Source organism: Anastrepha ludens, chromosome 2, assembly GCF_028408465.1.
Source record: "Anastrepha ludens isolate Willacy chromosome 2, idAnaLude1.1, whole genome shotgun sequence".
NCBI lineage: Eukaryota > Metazoa > Arthropoda > Insecta > Diptera > Tephritidae > Anastrepha > Anastrepha ludens.
The window spans coordinates 9,172,828-9,199,875 of NC_071498.1; the positions used below are offsets into that span (position 1 = coordinate 9,172,828).

General features: G+C 36.9%; 4 protein-coding genes across 6 annotated transcripts; 3 read left to right on the top strand and 1 right to left on the bottom strand.

Annotated features, from left to right (window-relative positions):
• The first annotated feature begins 705 nt into the window (after positions 1-705).
• LOC128862781 (ATP synthase subunit O, mitochondrial) lies at positions 706-1,823 on the top strand. Its single transcript, XM_054101517.1, has 3 exons — positions 706-817; positions 993-1,430; positions 1,515-1,823. Exons 1-3 carry the CDS (start codon positions 788-790, stop codon positions 1,668-1,670), a joined length of 624 nt encoding a protein of 207 aa, XP_053957492.1. The 5' UTR covers positions 706-787; the 3' UTR covers positions 1,671-1,823.
• Positions 1,824-6,307: 4,484 nt separating this feature from the next.
• Positions 6,308-10,990, top strand: LOC128862803 (zinc transporter ZIP1). The gene is made up of 4 exons (XM_054101557.1): positions 6,308-7,023; positions 7,079-7,328; positions 10,306-10,684; positions 10,738-10,990. Exons 1-4 carry the CDS (start codon positions 6,560-6,562, stop codon positions 10,749-10,751), a joined length of 1,107 nt encoding a protein of 368 aa, XP_053957532.1. The 5' UTR covers positions 6,308-6,559; the 3' UTR covers positions 10,752-10,990.
• A 1,887-nt stretch (positions 10,991-12,877) lies between these two features.
• Positions 12,878-18,510, bottom strand: LOC128862787 (centrosome-associated zinc finger protein CP190). Of its 3 annotated transcripts, none has more exons than XM_054101536.1 (4): positions 18,392-18,510; positions 16,989-17,433; positions 14,585-16,927; positions 12,878-14,526 (listed from the first exon to the last, which is right to left on the bottom strand). In XM_054101536.1, the coding sequence occupies exons 2-4, from the start codon at positions 17,388-17,390 to the stop codon at positions 13,480-13,482; spliced, it is 3,792 nt and encodes a 1,263-aa protein (XP_053957511.1). In that variant the 5' UTR covers positions 17,391-17,433; positions 18,392-18,510; the 3' UTR covers positions 12,878-13,479. The 3 variants fall into 3 exon arrangements, with proteins under 3 accessions (XP_053957511.1, XP_053957518.1, XP_053957504.1); XM_054101543.1 differs by lacking the exon at positions 18,392-18,510 and adding an exon at positions 18,066-18,084; XM_054101529.1 differs by lacking the exon at positions 18,392-18,510 and adding an exon at positions 17,851-18,055.
• Positions 18,511-20,555: 2,045 nt separating this feature from the next.
• LOC128862812 (ribosomal protein S6 kinase delta-1) lies at positions 20,556-26,865 on the top strand. The gene is made up of 5 exons (XM_054101569.1): positions 20,556-21,070; positions 21,124-21,925; positions 22,106-23,048; positions 25,616-25,835; positions 25,900-26,865. Exons 1-5 carry the CDS (start codon positions 20,975-20,977, stop codon positions 26,152-26,154), a joined length of 2,316 nt encoding a protein of 771 aa, XP_053957544.1. The 5' UTR covers positions 20,556-20,974; the 3' UTR covers positions 26,155-26,865.
• Positions 26,866-27,048: the final 183 nt, after the last annotated feature.

Sequence of the window (27,048 nt, forward strand, 5' to 3'; positions counted from 1 at the left end):
AAACCTAGAAATTGCAGAAATCTGCATATATAACGCGATGCATGTAAATTTTATTTTAATTTGTTGTAGTAGTACATTTTGAAAAAATAGGCATTTTTAATTTGTCTTGCTTGCATATAAAGTGTTTTCTTTGGTTACCTGCAATGTTTCTCGGGTTAAGAGCTTCAGAGCAAACTTAGACTCGCAAAAGACGCAGGCTTATTACAAGAAGCCTGCTACAAGCCAAACGTAAGGGTCAAAGATCCATCTGTTACTCCAAAGGGCTAATAGGTCTATGTGATGGCTTTCAACCAGGCAGGTCAACCTAACCTACAATATATACACATATAACCTTTTTTCGCCTGAAACAAATTTTCCGAATTTTTTTATTCACCATGTTCAACCATCCTAAATCCACTGTTTAAGGCCCGCTATAATAACCTGAATATTTAAATAGCAAAAAAGTGGCAATGCTAATATAAGGCTTGGCGACAGATTTTCTAATTTATAGCATACAGCATATGATTTAGACAAACGTTATTCCCACGAATTCATAAATTCATCTTGACTAATGTAATATTTAAAAACGTTAAATCTATGGCCAACGAAAAACGGCTGTTTCTTCCGGTTCTCGGTAGTCTGGACCGACATGTTGTATCATGTAGAGGCCGCTATTAATAATGCATGTCATAGTTTATAGAGTTGCCAAAGCATTCTCGATTATTGATTGATCAGCTGGCAACACTCGGTGTCATTCAATAAACTTCATTTGGCGACGTTTGTGAAAGGTTTCTTCAGATTTTCCAGGATGGCGGCCGCTAATAAACTTACAATTTTGGTAAGTTAAATCTGGAAAAATTACTACAAGTTGCATATTTCGTATAATCAAAATAAATTCTTAGTCGTGTGAAAAGGTTTTTGTTGCAAAATGTGTCGCATGCCGCGGTGTGAAAATTCAATGATATATTGGTTATGTAATTTAACCATTCTAATTTTTATATTTTTTTCTTTAGACCCGAACCTTCTGTTCTCAAACTAAATCTGTGAAGCCACCAATTCAAGTATTCGGTCTTGAAGGTCGCTATGCCACATCCCTATACTCAGCTGCCTCAAAGTTGAAGCAGTTGGATCAGGTGGAAAAGGATCTGAATGCCCTGCAAGCAGCTTTGAAAAGCAACGTTTCGCTTCGTATGGCTGTCACCAATCCAATTATCAACAAAAAGCTTATGGCGAACACACTTAAGGAGACGGCCGGTAAGTTAAAGATGGCACCAGCAACTGCCAACCTTCTGGGACTTTTGGCTGATAATGGGCGCTTGAAAAACATTGACACTGTTATAAGTGCATACAAAACTATTATGGCTGCCCATCGTGGAGAAGTTGTGTGTGAAGTTGTCACTGCCAAGCCTTTGGACTCGTCACAGAACAAACAGTTGGAATCAGCACTTAGGGTAATTAGAAATTCAATACTTTGTATTTTATTCTATCATTTTATGCCAATGGTAACATTTGATAATTTTATTTTCATATTTCAGTCTTTCCTGAAGGGTAACCAACAATTAAAAATTACATCTCGTGTAGACCCTAGCATTATTGGTGGTTTGATCGTATCTATTGGCGACAAATACGTTGATATGAGCATTGCCACCAAAGTCAAGTTGTACACAGATGTGATTTCTTCATCGGCTTAAGATAAAAGTTAAGTAGCAACGAGTGAATACAACAGAAAATGCTATGTCGAAAATAATATATTAAAACAAAGTGTTAATACAAAGTAAAAAGTAAAGGCTTTTATCTTTTACTCTATAATAAAACTCTATGACCGTCGGGTCTATACATTCGAATTACTACTGGAAAAAAATAATTGCGCGTGATGTAAGGTGTAACAGAATATAACACTATATTTAAAATCTGAAACAGATTTTTGCATCACTCTAAGCTTTTGGAACGATGAATCGAGTTTGAAGCGCTTCTCGCTTCAACTCATATTCAAAACATTTGTATGTTGACTGGGTGAAACAATACTTTTCCAATGAAATAGACCTGCTAGGTTGCACTAGGATCAGCATATTATATTTCGAGAAATCTTATTGATGGTCTATTTTAGTTCAAATTCAGATTTTGTCGACGAAAGTTCAGTGCAAAATATTTCGAAAATAACATCCACAAATTAAGATTTAGAAGTGCGGCCCAATAAATCTATTGTGTCCTCTTCCTGGATTCAGAGTATTTCTCTAAGACCAAAAGATCAGCCAGCACTACCTAACCTTATCTAAACTTCTAACTTCCTCATTTTAGTGTTTGTCTTATTTTATTGGGGTAGCAACTTCTGGTAAAATATGTTTTCCCAAGTGTGCTATATGTCCCGCTTATGCATCAGTGTTGGGCGCGATACCAGCGATTTCATATTTCTCCCTGTAGAACCTGCAAATTCCATTGGTATATATTCCCAGGCTAGTAAGATGATATTCTTAATTATTGATGATAAGCATTTTAATTACGCCCTGGCGATAGTGACAATCCATATTCTACTTTTATTAGAAGCACTGCAAAAAATAATGCCTGGCTATTTAACAATAAAAAAGGGCTCTTTATAGTAACGCACACCGAGTAGGATTAGTATGCCAGTGATTGTTTGCCCCTAAAAGATACATAGAAGTTGTAAAGATTATAATATGTGGCTCCATACATAGGGGATTTGAATCCGTGCATTGTCAAATTTGGCGAGAATACTTAGCTTTAACATTTAACAATGGAGTACGACGCGATTGGAACGCGTTAGTAAAATAACTACTCTATTCGCCAAATGCTCTGTGCTTTGTGTCTAAGTAGCAACCCACAGAGTCCATAAAGTTTAAACAGTCGGATCGGTGATCGATGAAGCGGTGCCTATGCGTCAAAGAAGTATTACCGCCAAATTCGACAGTAAATACCCTCTATGTAACGTTTGGTATTGGGTACCAAGTCTTAATTACCTTTGGACGACCGAAAATTTTCTGATGGCCCTAAAATAACTAATGAAACTTTCGATATCTCAGACAAAATGCTTAAATTTATATTTTCTTAGTAAAACATTTTCACAAAAAATAAAGAATATATCACGTATTTACTACATTAAGCGCAACATTTGTAAGGTATGTACTATTTCAAATAATGGACATCTTTTTAAATATGACAAGGTCAATGCATACAAGCCATAGAACATTTATTACTGGTTATCAAGAGATATTTTTTTGTTGACACCGACCGCTTCCGTTGTTGTGGTAGGAACATCCACCTCATTGGACTTCAAAGCCCGTCGTAACTCCTCGACATGTTTATATAGCGTTTGATGTGTACTCCGGTAGCGGTCTAACGTATTTTCAAGCTTTTGAATTTGCGTTGCTTGTCCGCTTATTATTTTAAGTAGCTGTCCTTTGCCTAACTCTTCACTACCGCTATCAGAGCTGCGACTGAAGCTTTCTACAGATATTTCTTGATCAGTAGATTCTTCTTTACCCACTACTGAACTAACTGGGGTATTGCTACGTTCCGGACTACTTTTTTTCCCCCCTAAACTCATTTGTGGCATTGTTGCTGTTATTGTTGCTAGAACGGGATCGTCAGATGTTTGTCCCATTTCATCCATGACTGCACCACCGGCTGACCACTCAGATATCTCTTCCGACACTAATACTTCTATTTCCGAGTCCGTGCTTCCAAAATATTTTTCATCGTACTCTGCAGAGTCAACTAACAGCAGTTCCGTTGAATCTTCAATACCACAAGAAATAGAATCTCGATGCTGTAATTGTGTCACTTGACTTGTTTGTTGTTGTTTCTGCATTTCTTTTTCTATTACGGTATTTGTTTCAAGTGGTTCCGCCGCATTTTTCAAGATGGTTAACGAAGGCTCAGTTGATGGTGTGTTTAATACATCTTGGGCACCATTGGATGGTTCCGATGGTTCGGGAAGTAACTTATTTTCTTTTTTTTCATATACGGTCTGCATTGAGTAGTTGGAGTCGATAGTATCACCACTGCTATTACTGCCACTTCCATCGCTGTGAATACTTTTATGCATTTCTGCTAGGATCTCACGGCTGCGAGGATGTAAGAGTTGTACCTGTACAGTAGTAGTAGTATTGGGTGTCACAGATTTTACGGACGACACGTTTCCATCATCAGCATTAGAGTCCCGAATCTTTTGAAGTTCCAGCTTAGATGGGTCAACGGCATTTAACTTTGGACCGTTATCACCATGTTCGTAATCAGCGGCATCACCAATTTTTACAGTTACTCCATCTCCAAAGTCCATTGCTTGTGTAGAAAATGTACTATCCATATATTTTTAAATCTAAATAATTCTGTTAGCTTGCTTTTTTGTAGCCTCTTTAAATATTATTGCTTATATTAATATGTATATAAAAATTGAAAGTAAATTGTACCCAAACGGCACCAGAGATGATATTGCACTGCAACTTAAACGAAATGCAGATTTATGCATATGCAAGCCTAACAAATATGACGTCACTGAAAGGGGCTGCCGAGTGCAAATTGAAATTCGAAAATCAGTTAAGAATGATTCTGTTTATCGTGAAAATCAGTTGTAGGCACAGTTACTACACGTTTAAAAAAAGCTAACAAAATTAATACAAAAAGATATAAAAAAGTTCAAAACACAGTTTTATTGATTTAAAAAAAAAAAATTTTATGTATAATATAATGTATATGTATATGCAAGCAAAACTGTACGCGTATGTAATTCGTTAATTTAAATTCAATATTTTATGTATTTAAATAATTAGTTCAATAATTAATTATTTCAAAAAACCTCTAGTGAATATGTCTAGCATTAGTACTGATAAATCAATACAAGTATTTTTAAATAAAAAATTCAATATAAAAGCAAGAATGTCAGAAGACAAGATTGTGGAGGTGTAGGTAGTGGTGGCGCCTGTCTGGTCGCCTGGAACTAGTGGTTCGCAGTGGACAAAGCTACAGACTTGTCAAAATACCGCCATCCGGACAGCGACCGGGTGCCTCCTGATGTCACCCATCCAACACCTTCATAACGTGGCACAAATGCTCCCAGTTGTGGAGCACAACAAATTGCTCAGCAAGCAGTTCCTGCTCGGATGTTACCGTAGGTCTCATCCCTGTAGACACCTGCTTGAGCCCGAGCCGCCTCCCAGGCACGTCAGGAGACACCTCCTAGACTACGCTGGCGAAATCCAGGACAAGACTGACCGTAACCTACTGGACCGGACAGTATTTAGACAGTCTATAAACGACATTCACCGGGAGACTGTTACCACCTTCTTGAACTCCCGTCCTGTGAATGCTGTAATCGGAGTCCAACCACCACCTATTGCAGACGAAGAGCTCCAGCTTCCCCGTGAGACCCGTCTAACACTGGCACAACTACGTTCTGGATACTGTAGCAGGTTAAACTCCTACTTATCAAGAATTGACCCCGACATACCAAATTTATGTCCCGCATGCGAAGGTACCCCGCATGGCACTAACAACCTCTTTACATGCCCTCTAAAACCTACTCATCTAACCTCCCTCTCCCTCTGGACCCAACCTGTCGAAACAGCATGTTTCCTGGGCCTACCCCTAGATGAGCTAGACGAAGACGAACGATCATATGCCTACACTGACAGGGCTACCTATGCTGTTAACAACAACAACAACAACAAGATTGTGCTATCCAAGGCTCGTGACATCAGCACAAAAAATAAACAAATGAAAAGAAGAGGAAGAATAAGCGAATTTAAGTGCAGATCCAAGGAGAATTCATTGAAGGTTGTGTGACTGGAATTGCGATTTGGGGTTTTGAATGTCAAATTGGCCTACTTCTTTGTAGTTGCTTTGTTTTTTGTTTACATTCTAATTGAAAATGTATGTTAATATTGTTGTTGCCCTGGTGCGTTTTATAGATTCGCCTTGTGGAAAGAAAAGAGTGATGAACACAGCAATTTAACACGCGCTCCTCCAATTTTATTATTTTGTTTTAGTTGAAATACAAAATATTCACATATTGAACAACAAAGAAGCAACTTTGTACATACAGGTTTGTTTAATTCTTATACTGACGTCACTCAAATGAACAAAGGAGCTATTTGTGAAGGGTCCCAATCTTTGTATTATCTACATCGTATTTTGGTATCATTTGGTATCAAAGAGAGCCAATAATAATAATAAATACCAAATACTATCAAACATGCAAAATGGCAGCTCATTGGTTTACAGATGTTGGCAATAAATGACATAAAGTATTCATAGCATGTATTGCCAACTTTGGTGACTAACTGACCTCGCCTGTTTATTACACACCATGATTACATCTCTGGAACGATGTGTTTACATTTTGATTAAAGGCGTTATTTACATTCGCATTACTTTTGAGTTGATTAGAAAATAACGCGAGAATCACTACATTAGAAGAACAGTAGACTACATTGTGATAAATTTGCACACGATAGAGATTAAATCTTGGAAGTTCAGAGGATATTTTAAGTATCAGTGTTAATGCCTCAGTTGTGCGCGAATGTCAGCATCTATTAAGCGGGGAATTTGCACTTAGAAAAAAAAAATGTATAACCTTACGGGTGTTTCAATATGGAGTAACAGTAATAACAGTACAGACCGTGGTGATGGCGAAAAAATTTTAGCTATAGGTGTCTTAGGTTTGGGTAGCCTTTTATCTGGAATGCTGCCAGCTATAATTTCAGATCGGAGTCGTAGACGCTTCCCTCTAACAACATCAATGTTATTGTGCTTCGGTGCGGGCATATTGTTAGCTACTGCGCTAGTACATATATTGCCAGAGGTACGAAAGCAGATGGATTCAAACTTTGCGGAAATTACAATTTGTGGAGGGTTTTTCGTAATATATTTTATTGATGAATTCATACATTACTTTTTCGGTGAAGCGATACAACATAGGCATTTTCGAAGCACAGAACCACTTCGGAACCACAATCAAGGTTACGGCGCCGTGAACAATGACACCACCCCCCTCTTGGTTGATGCACATGATCATTACAATACTAACCAGTAAGTTTAAAATAAACAAAAAGAGTATTAAAAATTGTAAAACTCAATGTAACAGTCATGGTGAACAACAACAAAACAACTCGTACAATACCTGCAATGAGTCATCACACCAACATTTTCAAAATAACACCTCGCACTGTGCGGTTCAAACAGCCATAGCGGATGCAAACGCTCGAATTTGTCATACGAGTCATGAAGAACCCTGTGCTCAGTCTATGACGGGGACCTTTGGACTTTTTGTGGCATTGTCTTTACATTCAGCCATCGAGGGTCTTGCTATTGGTGTACAAAACTCAGCAACAAAGGTACGCCTGACTAATTAAGAGTTAAACATACATAAGTACACCTCGCGACAAATGATAATAGGTACATGTTGGCTAGTTTTATTTTATTTTTCGAATAACTAATGCACATTTTTAATATGGAGAAAATGATCAGTACCATTAAAGAAAAAAATTATAAAAAGTTAACGGGATTTTTTAGCAAACTCAAATTAGCAAATAAAAATAATCGAATTCGTTTGTATAATATAATATAAAGTACAATTAATTATTAATCAATTAAAATTAGTTTTCGTAGATATTAAGCTACACTTTTATACAAAAATAATAAACATTAAAAAAATGAAATAGTTAAAACTGTTAAAAAAATACTGATGTGCTAACATTTGTCGCAGGGTATACATATGTACATGGCTATTAAATAGCGAAGCCGACGTAGCAACTTGTTAGAATTAGCCTTTCACTAGACCCCGGTTAGCTATGTATTGTCTGTCAGAAATGTATACCCCATTACAAGATTCCAGTGTTATTTGCAGAATTCTGCGCGGTGTGAATCATCTTTTTCCTAGACCGTTGAAACCTCAAGAAATTGACGGAAAAACAGTTTCGTATTTAATACCCCCGCTTACATCCTTTTCGGGGGTTTGGCCGAGCTCCTCCTCCTATTTGTGGCGTGTGTCTAATTGTTGTTCCACAAATGGAGGGACCTACAGTTTTAAGCCTACTCCGAATGGCAGATATTTTTTATGAGGAGCTTTTTCATGGCAGAAATACACTCGTGGAGCCATTGCCTGCTAAGGGGCGACCGCTATTAAAAAACACGTTTTTCTTCATTTTGGTTTTTCACGGAGATTCAAACCAAAGTACTCCAAATTTCGAATGGCAGTCACGCACCATCTCATTCGGCTACGAATAGATTAATATAACAAATATAAATCTTTTAAAAATTAGACCAATGACAATAAGAACAAAAGGAAATATTCATGTGGTCATTGAAATAGATAGGATACAAAAATAACTTACTGATTTCATTAAAAATGTTGTTTAAATTACACAGGCCTGCGAAATTTAACTTTTTTCAGTTTCTAGAATGGCTGTACTTGTTTCTTGTAGTTTTTTATGCGCTGAAAACGAATCTGACCTTCAAAATGCTCCATCACGTAAGGATTTTTTGGTAAATGAAGCCTAAAAGGTCAAAAAATGGCCATTTTAGCCATTTTTGATTTTTTTTTGGGATAGACGTTATACCCAACGTATACGTAACTGAAACTGTTAATTTCAAAATGTCATAACTTTTTTTTAAAAAATCGTACAATAATTTAAAAAAATGGGTTTTAAAGCTCAAGAGTTGTACTATGCGACCTTTTCGTCGAAAATTGAAAAAAAAAATTTCTATCCCAAAAAAAATAATCAAAAATGGCTAAAATGGCCATTTTTTGACCTTTTAGGCTTCATTTACCAAAAATCCTGACGTGATGGAGCATGTTGAAGGTCAGATTCGTTTTCAGCGCATAAAAAACTACAAGAAACAAGTACAGCCATTCTAGAAACTCACCCTCGCAGGACTGTGTTATCGAAGTTTACTCTAGATACAGTGGTTATCTACCATGATTATCAATAGGTCTGTGTCGCCCAGCATCATTTCCAAATAAATTTATTTTTGATTCATTGCTCCAAACTTCAATAACTTTAAATTTGTCCGAGCGGCACAAGGAAATCGGTAGATAAACGCGGCGTATCTATTTTAATGACCATATGTGTATGTAAAAAGTAAAATAGGGAGATTGTCTAGGTAACGCAAAGCCTTTTTTGGTAGGTGCACGAATTCCAAAGTTTTCCAATCTGTGCCAGATTTGCAAAAAATGCAATAGCGAAACCCTTATATACTTTTAGTCTAAGAATTGGACAAATACGACCCTTTGCTTGTTCTTCTTTTATAGTAACTTAGCAGCGTGGGAGTATTATCTTATTTTTGTGTAGGATTTTGGTATTTCATGCTATTATGCAAACTTGCTAGATGTAGAGAACCCCTAATGTGCTATGTTCTGCAATCTATGCTTATCACTAACTTTATTTTTCAACAAATAATGGCCTATATCCGCTAAGCATATTTACTTAATGCGTAAGATTATTTTTACCACGTCGAGATGAAATAAAATGATGGTAAATATTTGCAGTAATCCACTGATAAACTAGATCCAATTTAAATTAATTTGTTAGTGCAATTTGCAGCAACGCCACTTGTTGATAGAAAAAACGTTCGCAATCATTTTAATGTTGTCACAGCGGATAGTGTTGTGCAAATACCATCGGAAGTCACGAAAAGACATAGCACATTGCTGTTTTTTTTTTTTTGTTTTTTTTTTACTCTAGACGTCTGACGCTTTTTGTATAAGAGGGACAGCATACGCATACATGGCTGGTTTTGAATGAATCAATTTTTACATGCGTAGTTTAAGCTTCCGCATACATTTTTGAGTGATGCTAACCGACGTTATGTTGAGGAATCCGCTCAAGGTGTATATTCTTTTCTGTTATTCCATAAAACGTTTTTCTCTTGTCATACAGCTTTTTCCAGATATCCAATATTCGTTCGTAGCTTTCCAGTAGAAATTTAACGAAAAAAAAATTCAAGTGTATAGAAGCTTTCTGTATGGTTGTGGGAGTGGAAATACATTAAATTTCACAATCCCGGTTGAGAATAAAATAAGAGCTTTCAACCCCCAGATATTTTTTAAAAGTGTATACTTATTTATGTCGACTTCTCTTCAAACCTTCTAAACAGACTTTGGAGCTTTGTAATTAGAATATGCATCGGACAGCGAATATCAAGAACTTTCTTAATTGACCTTATATGTATGTATATACAAATATGTCATAGAACTGTAGAGTAGCAAAAGCTTTATTTTATTGTACATTGTTGCATTATGATAGACTACAACAAATATTTACGATCCAAATGCTTCCAACTAGCAATATTTTAATAATGTATTAATTTCAGGTCATTTTTTTGCTCGGAGCAGTTGCCTGTCATAAGTTTGTTATGGGCTTCTGTTTGGGTTTGGAGTTTCGCTCAAATCCACAAGCAAGTCTTCGCAAACATTTCATTGGCATACTGGTGTTTGCACTGGGTGCTGTTTGTGGCATTGCGATCGGCATGGTCATAGTAGACGTGCCCTACAGTTGGTCTGGCTCGGTGCTGCCGGTTATACAGGGGCTTGCTGGTGGAACGCTTTTCTATGTAACCGTTTGTGAGGTCATACCTAGAGAAAAGGCGCGATGGCATCAAAATCCTTCGAGAAAGGTAGCAGGTTTTGGACAGTTCCTAGCCGTTTCTGGTGGTTTCGCCATAATGTGCATCATTAACTATTATTTAGACGGTAAGCATCAGCTACATTGATATGTACATTACTTACCATTCATTTCAATACAGATGGCGATAGCTAGTTGATCGAGATCTACTCAATATTACAACAACAATTATTACTATTACAACCATATTGATGGCCTGGTGCTGATACTCAGCTGATAAGCTGTCGCAAAATTATGAAAAATTATTTCGTGTCGCACGCATTGTTTGAGAATATGAAAATAACGAGTAACTTAGCTTTATTTGAATTTAATTTCGCACTAACAATATTAAATAAACAATAATAAACTTCAAAGTAGTATTTATTAAATAAAAACTTACTTTTTCATTTCTGTTCTGCAGTGAAAACTTTTATATTGTGCTTGACATCAGATTGTCAACTTTTTACTAACAGAATGCTTAACGTTGGTGTTAGGTTTGTTCATGTAAAAATTATCCAGTAACTTGCCAGTAAATTAATTTCTGAGAATTCGCTCTCAAAGAGAAAAATATCAAAGAAAGTACATGAACGCAAAACCAGTAACAATTTGCATTTTACAGCTGATTAAATTGTTGGCGGGGAAAAACCCAAAAATAAAATAAAAATTCAGTTGAGTTATTTAGTATTACAGTAAAAAAAAATCAAATAAAATGCAAAATAATGAGCTAAGCATCGCATGATTCTATTTTCTCCAGAATAATTTGTTCCATTTCATCATCGCTGTTAGATGAGAAACATTCCATTAACAATCGCAACTCCCAAATTTTAATTCATGCTAATTTTTACCTTTTACGATCAGCTGTTTTTCTCACTTGCATAAAATTTATCCAGTAAAACTTGCAACTTCCCCTCAAAATGAAATGTCATTTTGCTCTCTCACTTTCCCGTACTTTGCAAGTTTTTTGGGTACATAAATATTAACAATTGTTTCAAACTATTTGCTTCATGAACTGTTGTAGCAGCAATGAGAGAAAGCCTGACTCTATCGCATGGAAAGTAGCACTGCCGCTATTTTTAACATGCTCTGCTTTCGAATGCTAATCTCCAATATAATAACTCTTGACTAAACCATAGTTGTTTTTATTTTGTAAGTAATCGGTTTATTGTAGACAGCATAAATATGTATTGACATATATATTTTACGCATAGTGTTTAAAGAAATTAGTACGAACCAAGGGTAAATTCCCTATATTGTTATTTAAGAATAAAGTATTTAATTTCTATCAAAGCATGCTACAGAATTATGAGTGGTTCGTGCCACAGACAGAAGGCCTACGCTACCAGAACAAGCCGAAGTGCTCTAAACTGTTAAAATAACAACGGAAGTATGGTTATATTTTTTCAGAGAAACAAAATTTATAATATGCTATGTGAGCTTTTCTAATAATATTTATTTTGAAGTTGCAATTATCGCCTTATGCAGTTCACCATTTATGCCTTGCTCGGTCGAACACAGAAATAAGCCGAATCATTTCTTCCAGTAAAGAAAGCTATTCTAACTTTAATTGGTAATAAGTTAAACCAATGCATATTCCGCATACCGAGCTTCGATGGTTATCTGTTTTAATCTTTTTCAAACGATCCTTTTAACGTTCATTTTTGTCATTAGTAAATAAGTACATAAATATTAATTTCAGCCGACATCCTACTCAAAACTTTGCTTCTATGCTACAAGTGAGTGCATTAGTGTAATAAATAATACATCTTTGCATCTGAGTTGTCTATATTTCGTTAGGGTATGGTAATGTATATATGTATAATTGCCGCTTACATCCCGTTTGTTACACAAACATTGGAAACAACTTCATCTTCTTTTTTTCATGGCAGAAATACACTCTGACGATTGCCATTGCCTTCCGAGGGGTGACCACCATTATAAAGAAAAACAAAAAAACAAAAACCTTTTCTATGTTTTTGGAGTTTGGTTCCCACAGTGTATCTCGAGCCTGGGTAGTCGCGCATCAACCATTGGACTACGGCTTCCACAATATGTATACATATGTATTTATATTTCAATATGTATGGTATTATGTTTGTAATACATGAAATCAGTAAAATTCATACGAGTACACTTTTGTGCTCAAATAATTACGTCACTTCAACTTTTTACAATATTTTTCACTCGTTTTCCGTTAACTTTTTAACTATAAATTTTCACTGATTTTTGACTTCCGAACAACACCTAATGTACTTTTTTTTAAGTCAAAGTAATTTTTGAGCGACTTTACCATAATTACACTTTATTATACGAAAAATGAATGGGCTATAGTATATCCAGGAATTTTCTAAAAGTTCTGATTATAAAGTTAAAAATTTTGATATTTTTTTTCGAAATCTGTTCAATTTTTGTGAAGTTTGAAGCAATAACCAAATATGTTAGTTGATGTTATTTTTCAAAAATTACCACGATTCTTCGATTATTTGGTGCTAATTTGGTATTTACGCACTGAAACATAATATATTACGTATATATATTTTTACCCAAATGAATATGTTTAACAGTTAGTATTTAGTGATAAATAAAAGAATATTGAATGGCCAAATTTTACAAATTTTCAAAGATTTAACATTTGCATAGCTGCAAACAAAGACAAGGGTAAGCGTGCTTAAATGCAATCAAATCATTCATTTTAGCACAGAACTGAAGTCATATTTAGTTGTAAAATAATGTAACATCTTAATGTGAATATGTATATAACTACAATTATGCGCGTTGCTTCTTATATGTTCAATTTTTTAACATGCTATCATATTCTTTTTTACTTCTAGAATTCATTATTCCTATGTTTTAGGTTAAAAACTTACATCGTAATTAAATCTAGATCTCAAAGTTGTTCCTCATCCGCCTCCGTGATAGCAGCTGGAGTAGCAGTATCGTGTTCGTCTTCTTCCTCATCTTCAGCCCATTCACTAATAAGACTGTTCACGCGTTCGGATGTTTTTACTATGTCGACATCACCTGCCGTTGGTTTACTTATGATAGCGGCATCTTTTACCGCTTCTGCTGCAGCATCTCCATCGCCATCAGCTGCAGTTGCACTTGCAATTACTTCTGTGGCCTTAGTGTCGTCCACTTTCATTTCTTCAACAGCTTCAGTTGGTTCCTCCGCCTTTATTGCAAATGCAGTAGAAGGTTCTTCCCCCTCAATGGAAGATGATTTTGTAATTTCAGTAACAGCTGGCTGCGCTTTCGTAATGAACTCATCTTTAGACACGCTTTCAGTGTCGGCAATAAGTTCTTCTAGCAGTACATCGCGTTGAAGAGACACAATATTTTCGGCTGCACCACTTTTCTCATCTTTCTTAATTTCAGGTTTCGAAATATTCCCATCTCCTTTAGTTGTTGACTCTTTAGAGGGAGTGATGTCCTTTTCATTTTTAACAGCTACTTCAACATCTGTCGTTTCCATTTTCTGTACTTCGTCTTCAGTTTCCTCACTCTTTACATCTGTTAAGTCTGCATCATCCTTGTGTAAATTTTTCATGAGTGTGTCTAGATCATCATCTTCTTCGACCTTCGAATCATCAACCTTCGTACTTGTGTAACCAGGATCATCACCTCGTGGCATGACATTTTCTCCTACAACTTCCAAGCTGTCAGTTTCCTCTTCGATTTTCTCGTGTTCAATAGATTCCTGTGTAAATTCTTCAGCAATCTTCGCCTCCTCTCGAACAGATTCCTTTTTATCCGCACTCGTTTCATCTCTTCCTTCTACTGCGTTCTTAATAGTATTAGAGGATTCTTCTGGTTGCTCTACCTCAGCACTTGGAGAAACTGTCGCCTCGTGCTGCTCCTCTTCATTCTCATCCTCTGACCAGTCACCAGTCAATTCCTTCAACTTTTGGTTTATTACATCGTCATTCTTATTTTCCTACAAGAAAAAAAGGAAATTATTTAAGTACAATAATGCATTCTTTTGTAATACATACTTTATCTTTTTTATCCGCTTCTATTTCTTGATCAGCCATCTCATGTGCACTGATCAAATTTTCAGCCCATTCCAAATTCTCCATGGACTCCTTGCTTTCATCCAAAGCACATCCCCCCGAAGTGTTCTTTTTATGATCCGAAACGTCAGTAGTGTTTATATCTGCAGTCCCTTCTACATCGCCTTGTCCACTTTGTGCCGGATGTAACTCATTGTAAATCTGGCTATCATCGAAGTCCTCATCTGCTGTTGAACCAGCTGCAGCTACATTTGGAAACTCTTCTTCCATGGCTTCAGCCTCAGACTCGTGTTCAGCCTCATGCTCAATTTCTTGTTCTGGCTGTTGTTTTTCTACGTTTTCTATATCACCTCGATTAGCAGCAATAGATGTTGTTTCTGCAGTATACTCAGCAGGCTCGTTTAATACCATTACAACCCCACCAGCTCCATGTTCCTGATTCAATTGAGCCATGATCTCTTTACGTTGTTCCTCGGTTAAAACCATCTCGTTACCATCAACATTAACGAATTTGGGTTCAGAAGTAATAATTGTCCCTTCATTTGTTTCCATAAAGTCCTGCTGGTCGCCAGATATGTCCATTTGTGTAGTAACTTCGGTAGCAACATTGTTGCCCTCTAGTTTTAATATCGCTCCAGCACTGGGTAAGCTAATATCAGAAATTATTTTTATCTTTGATTCCTTCTTTTCCTTTGTTGCAGCATCTTGTACCTCGGGCGTGGCAATTTCGGTGGCGTCTTGCGATTCTGAAAACTCTTCATCCGAATAATCAATAATGCCGTCTTCAAGTGCCTGTTTCTTGTGGTAAGTTTTCATATGGTTATAGAGTTGGAGTTCACGTGCGAAAATCTTATTACAATAAATACATTGCTGTTTATTCTCATCTGGATGGGCCTCAACCATATGCTGGTTTAGCGCATTTGTGTCCAGGAATGGATTGGAACACAACAAACACTGTGGAAAAGCGTACGAAGTTGTCTTCATTTTATGCTCTACCTCCATATGGAAATGGAGCTCACGCTTATTGCTTGAACGCCAGCCACAATGCTCGCAGAGAGCCGGGTCAATGTACTCTTTATGTGTGTTGATTAAATGTCGACGGAAACCACGATATGATGGAATACTTATGGGACGACCGTTAACACCGCAACGAAGACACAACCAAGGGCCAGTGGTGTTCTCTGCCCCTAATGCAATTAACGCGTGCATTGTTTTACTATCGATACGGCGCTTTTGTGTTGGCGCTGCTGCTGGTGTTGCTGTACTCACTCCGATCGAGGCGGGGGCAGCAGATGTCACTGGTGGTTTCTGTTGAGCTGGTGATACCTTTGATACCACTGGCAGAACCGATGGAGTTTGCTGTATATTGGCTTGAGGTTTCTCCAATGGTTTCAGCAATGTTTGCGATGAGGTTTGTGTGCGCAAAACTGACTGCGATTGAGACAGTAATTGGGCTTGCGGCTCATTGGAAATATTTTCCAATTGTTCCTTTTTTACAATGATCTTTTGTGGTTGGTCACCAGAGCTGGGCATTATCTTAAGTTTTATATTCTTATTACTCTTTACCAAATGTGGATACTGACGAAGTACTTCTTTAATTATTTTAGCATGGTTCATTTTCGAATTGGAACTGTCTTTAACGACGATAGTCGGCGGCTTCTCATTTTGATTAATTGTGATTGTAGTGGCACCATGCTGTAATTGGGTTTGGCGCGATGTGGACGGTTGCATAGCTGAGGAAGTGCATGCAGTGGCGGATGTGGTTGCCAACTCATCGTCGTCATCATCATTGTGTATGTCGTCCTCCATCATACCACTCTCGTACTCGCCTTGATCATCACCATATTCTGCAGCAATTTGTTTCCGCATACGCTGTTGCTCGGCAAACTCTTTAACATCTTCAATATTAAGTTTCTTTGTGGGCGGTGAAATCAAAGTAGTACTGGCCGGCCGCTTGTTATTATTGTAACCTTTGCGCAACTGTTCAAATGGCGATGTGGTTGTTGGTTCCTCTGGCTCTGTTTTAATAGTAGTTTGATGAGTTTCATAAGCAATTTGATTGCCGTAATGTGCCCGCCCTTGCATGGCAGTAGAAGTACTGCTACTACTGGTTGTTTTTATTAATGAAGTTGAACCTATCTGTTGACGATACGGAGTTTGTTGCGTAGATGCATTAGTACTAATTGTTTGAGTGATTCGACGCTGCACTCCAGATACACTGTTAGGTGACGTCGTTAATACGCGTCGTTGTTGATTGGGGGCTGGTTGTTGAGGCATACTAGCAGATGTGGGAGCCCGGCGACGCAATGGTTTTGGACTAGGAGGCTATGGATAACATTTTTTTATATATCTTTATATTACCAGAGAAACATTTTTTTTTACTCACCCGTTGCATGCGATTTACTCCTTCCATTGTACGGCGATGTGCTTCTAACAACTTTAGCAGCACCGTCATATTCATATCCTTTGCCGTGCGTAACAACTTTCCATACATTTTTAGTTCGAATTCCAATGTGCCGGTATACATGAAGTTTACTATTGGTACTACAACATCTGCCTGCAGTTCATAGGGCATGATAAGTGCATCATCTACCATTTCACATGTCTGCTCCAAAACGTTGAAGTAATCAGTGCAAGCGCTCAGCACTAGGCGATGAACCTTTAATTGGGAGTTATCTCGAAATTGCAATGTGAGATCGCAGTAGTCCGTCTTATTAAAGAAATTTTGCAGTTTTTGAAGGAAGAATACTCCCCAATTATCCACTTTAACAGATTTGATTTCACCCATTTTGACGGCGAAGATTTCCAGATAGAGAGAAAAGTGTTGACAACTGTAAAATTAAGAAAACTTTGTTACAAAACGTATATCTCTACTCCACTCTATAACTGTTCTCTTATTTGAAATTTATTTTCTAAAAAAATCTCAAATTGATTGAGTAAAGACGTATATAAAAACTGGGTTAGCTTTCGAAATGGTAGGCGCAAGTAAAGTTCTATCAAAAGCACAACAAAAATTCGTTCAGACGCTCCGCACCCCAACAGCGTGTCACGCATATTTCTACATTGGCTTTACAGCATTCAATGCACGAGAAACTGTACTGCAATAAAGACACCAATGTAGGTGCTTCTTTGGCCGTAGCAGCAGTCCTTGTAATGAAAACGCGGCAGGAGCACCAATTTCACATAAGCACACAACTAATGCTATTAATAAAACAAATTTAACCAATAACTTAACAATTTTCTTTTACTTTTTTCACTTCTATCCTTGTCTGCTTTGTTGATTTATGGTATTTGATAAATCTTAACGGCTTCGCGTTACAAAACGTCAAAATTCGAACGCTAAATGTTTACAACATTTATTTTTGTGGCAAATTTATTTTAATCTGCTTTTGCCACTTATACACCGCTGCAACTATGAAAATGAATCCTACGAAAATGCATAGAAAACGAAAAAATTACGTACTCGTCGTTTAGTATTTTCCGAAAACATGAACCAATATGTCGACTTCACGAAGAATGAACGAAACGCCATTTTGCGCCATTTTGTATGGTGTGTGTATTAGAAAAACCAATCATTCACAATTTTAGAAAACACGACAAACCTCACTAAAATACAAACGATTTGCTTCGATGAACTTCTGACGATGATCAGAAATCAGCTTATCATCATCTTAGAGACAAAATGCACATATTTATCAGATGTCACATACAGGACGATTAACGAAAACTTATCACTTTTTCAAATCTTATTAAAACATTTTTATGCTAAAATAATATTTACATACTAACCTTTTCAACAAATAAACCGAAAGTTAAGTTTTCATTTAGCTATTAGGTCAGGTGTTAGTTAATTTCAGTGACTTCTTCGTTTTTTTTTATGTTATACACGGTCCTTCAGAGGAGTTGTTAATCAGCTTCTCTTCACACACCAAAGAGTGGAAGAAGTGGTGAAATTATTTATACACGTGAAGTAATAAAAGCAATACGACAGATTCAGGAATGATAAAATAGAATGGAAACTGTCAAACACAAGAATGTTGTAGGAGATGTTGTTAAAGCCATAAATTTATTCACTCATACATGAAATCTATATAATATCAGTCCAAGTTCTTCCATAAATTGCAAAGCTTGAGTTAGGTATTTTAAATTTTGTATTCACAAATATATAACATTTCACATATTTCCCGTCCTTTTTTCACAAAAACTCAAACGGAAAGTAATAGTTTGAAGAAGAAAAATACCTCCTAAAAATATGTAAATGCCTCCAAACATGCAGCACATCATGCAGCGACCACCAACAACGTTTGATGCATTAGGATGTCACGACAAAGGAAAGTAGAAAAAACAAGAAAACATGTAGTTGGACCTAGAAGCTTTTCGGCGCTTTATTTTGTGCTGACGTCCTAATGTACACGGCGAAAGAAACGAATCAGCTGGTCTACTCACCGTGTATAGAAGGCCGAGTCTTATCAAAATTGAGAAAAATAAAGTAACGGTATTCGAAAGACGTCCCCTTTTGCATTCTATTCATCTTGTTTGGTTCGAAACTAGGGATTTTACGAAAACGTCGGTGCATAGAAAGTATCGACGGTTTGCTTCTACAAATTGGTAATGTTTAAGATCGCGTTCATAGAGGGAAACTTTTGTAGGCGCAACTTTTCGAAATGGAATTTAATAAATTGAATAAAATTGGAAATTCATGTCTTGAAATATTTAAAGTCATACATTGCCAACATCTGTGAAGCAATGGGCTGCCATTTTGCATGTTTGACAGTCATTTAGTAATTTTTGTAACGTTCCCATTAGCAGCATCTTTGATAATTTTAGTTTTGCAGACTGTGCATTTCCCTTCTTTGCAAAAAGGATTCATCCACAAGCTCGGTGTCCGTTTTTACCTCTTCATCGTATAAATCAAACAATGCTTTTAAACAATCAAGAGTTTGAGGACAAAGTATCAGCGACGACATTTTCAAAATGACGATACCCACTCTTAAAATATTGCCATCACATTCAATCAAATTTAGCAATTATTATAAAACGGACAATTACGTGTCGAAATGTTGAGTAAGCATTAATCGACAAAATATGGAACAGGGAAAGAAATTGTATGCCAATTGACAAGGAATGTATCAAATATAGTCAACAATTATTTTGGAAACATTAATAAAAGTAGGCATGAAAACTAAAATGTGTATACAGAAATTTTAATATTTATTTATTTATTATTAAGTATAAGAGCAATAACTATTTAGACTTCTCCAAAAACAGGCCATAATTTCAAAAAATCAGCTGTTCACTAATCCTCTTAACAAACGTCTGTCACACGCCGCCGTCTATAAGACTATAAGACACATATGTTTTAACAATGAAATTCCCGTTCTCTACCTGACATTTCTGCTTTAGCAGATCTTTTTTGACATAATGTATAGAAGGTGTGGAGACGTGGAATATGGAAAGTTAGGAGTAAAATACACAGTTACCTTATGGTAAAAACTGTCGATTATGGATTTTAAAAAGAAATTGTAACGTTAGCATTTCATCACATTCCGACACGCGTATCGCCGAGAGATAAAGAAAATAGTACTTAGACAGAGGTCTGGCGCAGGATTAAGTCACATATAAGATTCAAAAATTTATAAAAGCTACACCTTATGTGTTCTCGAGGTACGTTTTCTACAGTCCAAAGTAGATTTACTTTCTCCTTTCATATCTAAGTTCGTTATACTTACTTTTTCCAACACTAAGCTAAATTTTTTTGATGTGCGAAATTAAAATTTGATTTTTCTGCTTTTCTCTAAAGTGAACGATGGCTTTGTTTCATAAATTTGCCCTACTTTGTTAGGGTTTTTCGTAAGCTAACGCCAAAAGCTGATAGCTTATGATAATTTCGGGAACACAGCTAGTTTGCATTAATAATTCACTGTTCGTATCACACCTCGTTTTAGCATAGCTATTAACACGATAAGTGAAACAATTTGCTATATAAATTTCGATGAGTATGTTTCGAACTATTTAGGAAGGTTTTAAAATTTTGAAAACCTCCCAATTTACGTGAAAACATTTACAAAGAAGCTCTTTAACACTCAAACAGATAGCGCAGTAAGATTTCAAATAAGCAAACATCGGCTTTGTATTATATTGTATGAAGTGGTTTATAGCTAATGCGGATGCCCGCTTTATCTTGACTTACCCGGTTTTCGTGAAAATAACTGGTATGGTAGCACGGTCACTATTGTATTTTTATCAAGGATTGCTTAAATATTATTTATGGCTTAAATTCCTAGAAAACTAAGTGTAAATGTATAGTTCAAGTTGGTAAAATACAAATAATTAGTGTATAAATAGAAATTTACGGCTTACGGTACGCTTAAAATGGCTCCTAATCTCGGTGGTTGGATTCATAGCTTCACTGTCACGGATACACAAACTCATAAAGGCGGTTATACCATTTACAAAATTACCTCAATTGTAAATATGCTTATAATAAATAAACGCACGGAATCTAATAAATTTTTCTATAGGTTTTTCCAAGGTCGTTACCACAAGCTTTAACATGTCTAACCATTTGGAAGCGATTTCATGATATAAAACGCTTACATCGCGAACTTTCTCGTCGTCATCGAGGTCTCAAATTGCCGGGGCAACTGCCTGAACCTACAGACTGTAGCTTTTTCAAACGTTTTGATGCCGACATCATACGCCGTCGCAAGGAATACATTCTGCAACTCCTTGATTTTGCAGCGCAACACCCAGCTCTCTATAAATGCCATGCATTCACACAGTTCTTTAGTGAGGCACAGCAAACTGGCGTAGGAGGTTGTGCAACTCGAGGCTTAAAAACCTCAATTGTTACCCCTAATGCATCCCCCTTGCGTCGTTTGCATACGGCGAAAGACTCAAAAGGTGGAGTGTTAGCAGATATATGTGATAAGCTGGATTTGCGTTATGATCCTCATGACGTTGACGTAAACATCACTTTGATTGACCCTACACAAAATAAGATGGAACATTTGGAAGAACTGACAACTGTTGATGTAAAAACAGAGAATACAATTGACGATCTCATTGAGGCAGAACCATCAATTGTTGAAAACGTTCGAGAGCCGATTCTGCCAAAAGACTTGGCGGCTGATCAAAAGACATGCAAAGACTACACGCGGTTCTTGACACCGATGGCTTCAATAGAAAGTGACGATAGTGATTATATTTATGAAGCTGCATTGGAGTTCAGCCGGGCTGTGCAAGCAGAAGCAAATTTAGACTATCAAGAGGCGCATGTGCGTTATAAACGAGGCGTTGAACTGCTGTTAATTGGGTCCAAAGGTAAAAAGAACATTGACATTTATTAACAGTATCTTATTACAGGATATCGTGATATTGTTTCTAGGTATAAACTTTAATTGTTTTTATATTTTTATTTTTTGTATTATGGTGCATAGTGATATGATGTTCTTCCAGCAATGAATGATGTTAAAAAAATTGAACAATTTCTGTTTTTTGCAGATGATTCTAATGACGAACGCAAATTTATAGCCAAAGCAAAAATTTCAAAGTACCTTGCACGCGCGGACGACATCTACGATAAATTTATGAATGAAAGTACCAGCGAAGGAGGTTTTGGTGGTAAAAAAAACTTCCAGTTATCCATTGATATAACTGACTGTGCAATCGATGGCAAACCCTCCGTATACCTCGAACGTCCCTGGAACCATTTGGCCAAATACAAAGTTCTAAAAGTGCTTGGAGATAGCGTAATGCAGGTTTATTGCGTTACAGAACCAGAACCGCGCACAATGTATGTGATGAAGGGCATTGAGAAACCATCCAGTAACATGCCCACGCAAACAGTTTTTTTACCACAACATGTACCGTTTATGGTCGATCTGTTGGTATTCTTCCAATCGGAGCAAAAAATCTTTTTGCTGTTAAAACATGCTGAGGGAGGAAGGTTATTTGATTATGTTCAGTCATATACGCCCACGATAGCGTCGAGAGCAACTAATTATTTCTCAGCATTGTTCCCGGATGAAATGGATGGGGAAACATCAATTGTGACCAATGGAGAACAAGTTGAACCCGATATCTCCAGTGGTATTAGTTCTCAACGTTTCGGATATGTAGTAGAAAACAGTATTCCACCGGTCGACTCCACCGAATTGGCGCCTACAGAATCGGTAGAGTTCAGTGAATTAGTGCGCTCATCTCAACAGCTACTAAAGTCTGTGTCCAAAACGTTGCAGCAGAGCAAGCAATTGGAAGATGACCCAAAGACGGCGAGTGAAAAAGTTGAGGCTCAAATCAAAAATTCTACATCGCAAACGGTCTCATCTTCGCCTAAGAAAAATAATATTAAATTCACTAAAATACCCGAGGCAAGTTTGAAACAATGGGCTCGGGAACTGGCTGTTTCTATACACAGTTTACACGGCAAAGGTGTCATATTAAGGTAAGTAAGTGCATTGAAATACCTGTAAGTTATGGGCATATAAGGGAAGTGTTAATACTACGAAAAATGGTATGTGGCTCAGGGAACTATTTAATCAAGTGTTTGTGGTGCTTTTTGAGTAATCGACCAAACTTTTAGGTTGAATTGTATTTGAGAATTGTTTCATATCCAACTACTATTATTAATATAAATTCAAAAGAGTTTTTGATTCCTTATTTAGATACCATAAACCTCGAATTCCCTGACTTGTTGTTGTTCCTTTAGTGGCTGTATGCTCTAAGTTCCAAGCTTTAAATTTCGTCAATGTTTGGCATAAGCTCGTAATCTTGCCTTGATAAACTCGCGGAATTGCAAAGATTTTTTTTTTCTTGCTCACTCCTCTCGCGGGCATAGGGCCGCGACAAGACTAAGTCTTGCGTTGGTTTCGTTAATCTTTTTTGATTTCTCACATTGTAGGTGATTAGCCTGCCGCAAAAAAAAAAATACTGAACAGGGGTTCCAGTCCCTCCGACCTCTCTAAAACTGCATGGCCTCGTGCTTCCTTATTCTCCAGTATCCACTGAGAACCGCGGTTAGCCTTGCAATGTTGGGTTGTTCGTAGCCTACCAGTTGCTTGGTCTTTGATACGCCATGTTTCCCTGGATATGGCACAGGTTGGTAGTTGCTTCCATTCTCTACTTTTTTTTGGTCGGAAGATACTAGCAAGTACAGCACTCAGATACAATTAAGTCCATTGTACTGCATTCGGATTCTCTTTTTAATTTTCTTTAAATCTACTGGACCTCCGAGTAAATCTGAGTAGATGTGGTGGTCCCAAGGAACCAAGGTGGTCGCTTCTTAATACATCAGTGCCAAAAACCTCAATCCTGATTCGAGCGGAGGCTGCGCAGACGCACAGAAAGTGGTCCGCTGTCTCATCCTCATCTCCACCTACTGAGCAGAGTGCACTGTCTGAGATGCCTACCTTTTCCATGTGCTTCGCTCATAGAAATTGGCCCGTCATCAGTCCAACCAGCCGCCTACAGTCCCCTCTGCTCGGACATGACAGGTAACATCAGTTTTGTCCATCTGCAGCCTTTCTCAGCCTTCCAAGCTCGCTTGTGGGTTAGAGTAACCCTACTACTCTGTAACCCTGTCTATTTGAAAAGCAGTAATAGTGAGACTTTAGATCCGCTTTAACCCGGCTGAAGTGAACTTCTACTGGTTTCGCTTAAGAAGGATCCTAACCAAGATGGATGAGCTGCCTTCTCGTTACTCTACATGTAACTGTGGCTTGGAATCCACACTAGAGTGATAGAGATCCAATGACTGACCGAGTTTCGAGTTCCTCTATTGTTTGAGTTTACCGCCTTTAGAGCAGCTTGACTATAACTGAAGATACATAGCTATCTTAGTTCCAACATGCATGATGTCGGAGATGGGCTTTGGAGGCTTCCCTGATTGCTAGCAATCCTGCCTGGAATATGCTTGCTTTGTTTGGAATTTATATAGATATTCCCAGTCTTACTTCAAATTTCACTTATCCTACAGAAGTGGTTTTTAAATTTAGAATTTGAGTTAGATGTGCCAGTACTTCTGAGTCGTATTACTCTGGGGCACAGCAATACTTTCTACGATTAGATTCAATGGTAGAAAGGGGTTTCCAATAACAGGTGATATTTTGAATAGCCCGCTATTTCGGTAGATGCCACTTTTGAAGCTGTCATTTTTTCATATTTGACAAGTAGAAACTATGCCATTAATAAAAATGGAATGATACATGCTTAAACAATGCATTGAAATTATTAAAATTCACTATAAAAATGGTGAAAATTTGCTCAAGAGCAGCCGAAAATGTTGCTGTTGTAGCCGAAAGTGTTGAAGAAAACCCAGGTTTGTCCATTCCTCGTCGTTCTATGGAATAAGGCTGGAATTAGGCATTCCACAAACGTCATTACACCGTATTTTGCTTAAAGACTTGGGTATTCCGGCTTATAAAGTCAAGTTAACACAAGAACTCAAGCCGGCCGATCATCAACAAAGTCGTGTCTTTGCTGATTTGGTCGTTGAAATGCATGAAAATGCTCCGGAATTCCATCGAAAAATCATCTTGGGTGATGAGGCCCATTTGCAACTCGGTGGATTCGTCACCAAACAAAATTGTCGGATGTGGGGCTCAGAAAATCCAAGAGTTATTGTTGAAAAGTCTCTCTATCCTCAACGTGTGACTGTTTGGTTCGGTTTATGGTCCGGCGGAGTCATTGGACCTTACTTTTTCGAAAATGAAGCTGGAGTAATAGTTACGGTGAATGGATTGCGCGATCGAGAGATGATTAATGATTTTTTATGACCGGAATTGGATGGTATTGATCTGGACAACGTTTATTTTCAACAAGACGGCGCTACGTGCCACACAAGCAACGAAACCATTGATGTTTTACCAAAATAACACCTCTTATTGGAAAATCCTATATTATATATGTATATGTTAAAACAGGTTTGCAAAAAAGTCTATCATCCAAATAATTCTGTAGCGTTCTCATATTAATTAATATAAATAATAAGCTCTAATTCTATTCCATTTTTAGTGATCTTCACATGGAAAATTTGCTAATTGGTGCCAAAGGTCAGTTATTGCTCACATATTTTTACCAAAACGAAGGCTTGAGTGATGCCGACAATTACATTCACAAAGCATATAGTCCAACAGCGTTGGCTGGTCACTATGTAGCTCCTGAACGCCCGCTCACATTCAAATCGGATTGGTGGAGTTACGGGATTGTGCTCTACCAGTTGCTTTTGGGTCTGGTAAGTCAATAACATGTACTATATGGGCAAACAAGCAATGAAGTTAAGCTGATCTATATTTTAGCCTTTTAAATCTGCTCATCCTGGATGCATAGATTTGTATGGTTTTGTGCAATACCCGGAAAATGTGGAAATATCGGAGTGTGCAAGGGATTTGCTGGAAAAACTGTTACAACAGGTGCCAGAAGAACGGGCGGACTTTGAACAAATCCAAGCACATGAATTTTTCGTTGGTACAGATTGGGAGGCTGTGCGGTGTGCCGGTTTGAGTTGCAGCAATAATGAACGCAGTCAGTGCAATGAAAGTGTGATTATTTAAGAATGCATACGTAGATGAATTGGGGTCAATTAAGATAGCGTGGATGTATGATTATTTGAAATTCATTTTGTTTATATTTTGTAGCAGAAGTAAGGTGTGCGGAGCCGAATGAGTTGGCTTGCTACCTTTAAATTCGTTTTGTTGCGATAAACTTTCACTAAATATTCCGCGTTTTTCTTGTTGGTGAGTATGAGATATTGCATAAACTGGTGATTTCTGGGACTGTATGATACGACAAGATAAAAAAAGAGAAATGTCACATTTTCGCACGATATAAAGAAGCGAATCTCCTTATTAAAGATTAAGCAATATTCGCTTCATATTTTAATATTTTAATTTTGTGTTTTTTATTTTTCTAATAGTCAAAAGATATTCTAAATAAATTTTACCTATTTGTTCATTATTAAACATAAAATTACAAAGTAAAGTTTGGTACAAATGAATGCAAATTTAAAGTATTTACTGGAAACTATTTTATTTTCGTTATTTAACAGTATTACGATATCTAAAATTCCTTAATTATTAATTGAATATAAATTATTTAATAGAAGAAAAAATTATATCTAATTAAATTAGTATCAAAGCAAATGTAATACGAAATGTACATAGAACTGAAACTTGCTCGAAAATCGTATTCCTTATACAAATCAAGATATTGTCAATTTCACAACAATTCACGTTTTACAATAAAAAACATATGTTTACACCAGAGTGAATTTTATCTAATAAAAACTTAGAGCTTAAACATCTTCCTACTGCTTAAAATAGGTCGGATTTACAGTTTTCAATATATTATTTATATATATATGCATACATAAATACAAAAGGCACATTCGGAATGCGTTTTAGCTCTTAAATCGTATAGCATTTCCTACATTGATAATTGGTATTCGT

Coding starts and splice junctions, on each gene's coding strand:
- LOC128862812 (XM_054101569.1), top strand. CDS start 20,975: ATGGCTCCTAATCTCGGTGGTTGGATTCATAGCTTCACTGTCACGGAT. Junction 21,926..22,105: donor GCTGTTAATTGGGTCCAAAG/GTAAAAAGAACA, acceptor TGTTTTTTGCAG/ATGATTCTAATGACGAACGC. Junction 23,049..25,615: donor GGCAAAGGTGTCATATTAAG/GTAAGTAAGTGC, acceptor TTCCATTTTTAG/TGATCTTCACATGGAAAATT.
- LOC128862803 (XM_054101557.1), top strand. CDS start 6,560: ATGTATAACCTTACGGGTGTTTCAATATGGAGTAACAGTAATAACAGT. Junction 7,024..7,078: donor GATCATTACAATACTAACCA/GTAAGTTTAAAA, acceptor TCAATGTAACAG/TCATGGTGAACAACAACAAA. Junction 7,329..10,305: donor TACAAAACTCAGCAACAAAG/GTACGCCTGACT, acceptor TATTAATTTCAG/GTCATTTTTTTGCTCGGAGC.
- LOC128862787 (XM_054101536.1), bottom strand. CDS start 17,390: ATGGGTGAAATCAAATCTGTTAAAGTGGATAATTGGGGAGTATTCTTC. Junction 16,928..16,988: donor GAGTAAATCGCATGCAACGG/GTGAGTAAAAAA, acceptor TGTTATCCATAG/CCTCCTAGTCCAAAACCATT. Junction 14,527..14,584: donor AAGCGGATAAAAAAGATAAA/GTATGTATTACA, acceptor TTTTTCTTGTAG/GAAAATAAGAATGACGATGT.
- LOC128862781 (XM_054101517.1), top strand. CDS start 788: ATGGCGGCCGCTAATAAACTTACAATTTTG. Junction 818..992: donor CTAATAAACTTACAATTTTG/GTAAGTTAAATC, acceptor TTTTTTCTTTAG/ACCCGAACCTTCTGTTCTCA. Junction 1,431..1,514: donor AGTTGGAATCAGCACTTAGG/GTAATTAGAAAT, acceptor TTCATATTTCAG/TCTTTCCTGAAGGGTAACCA.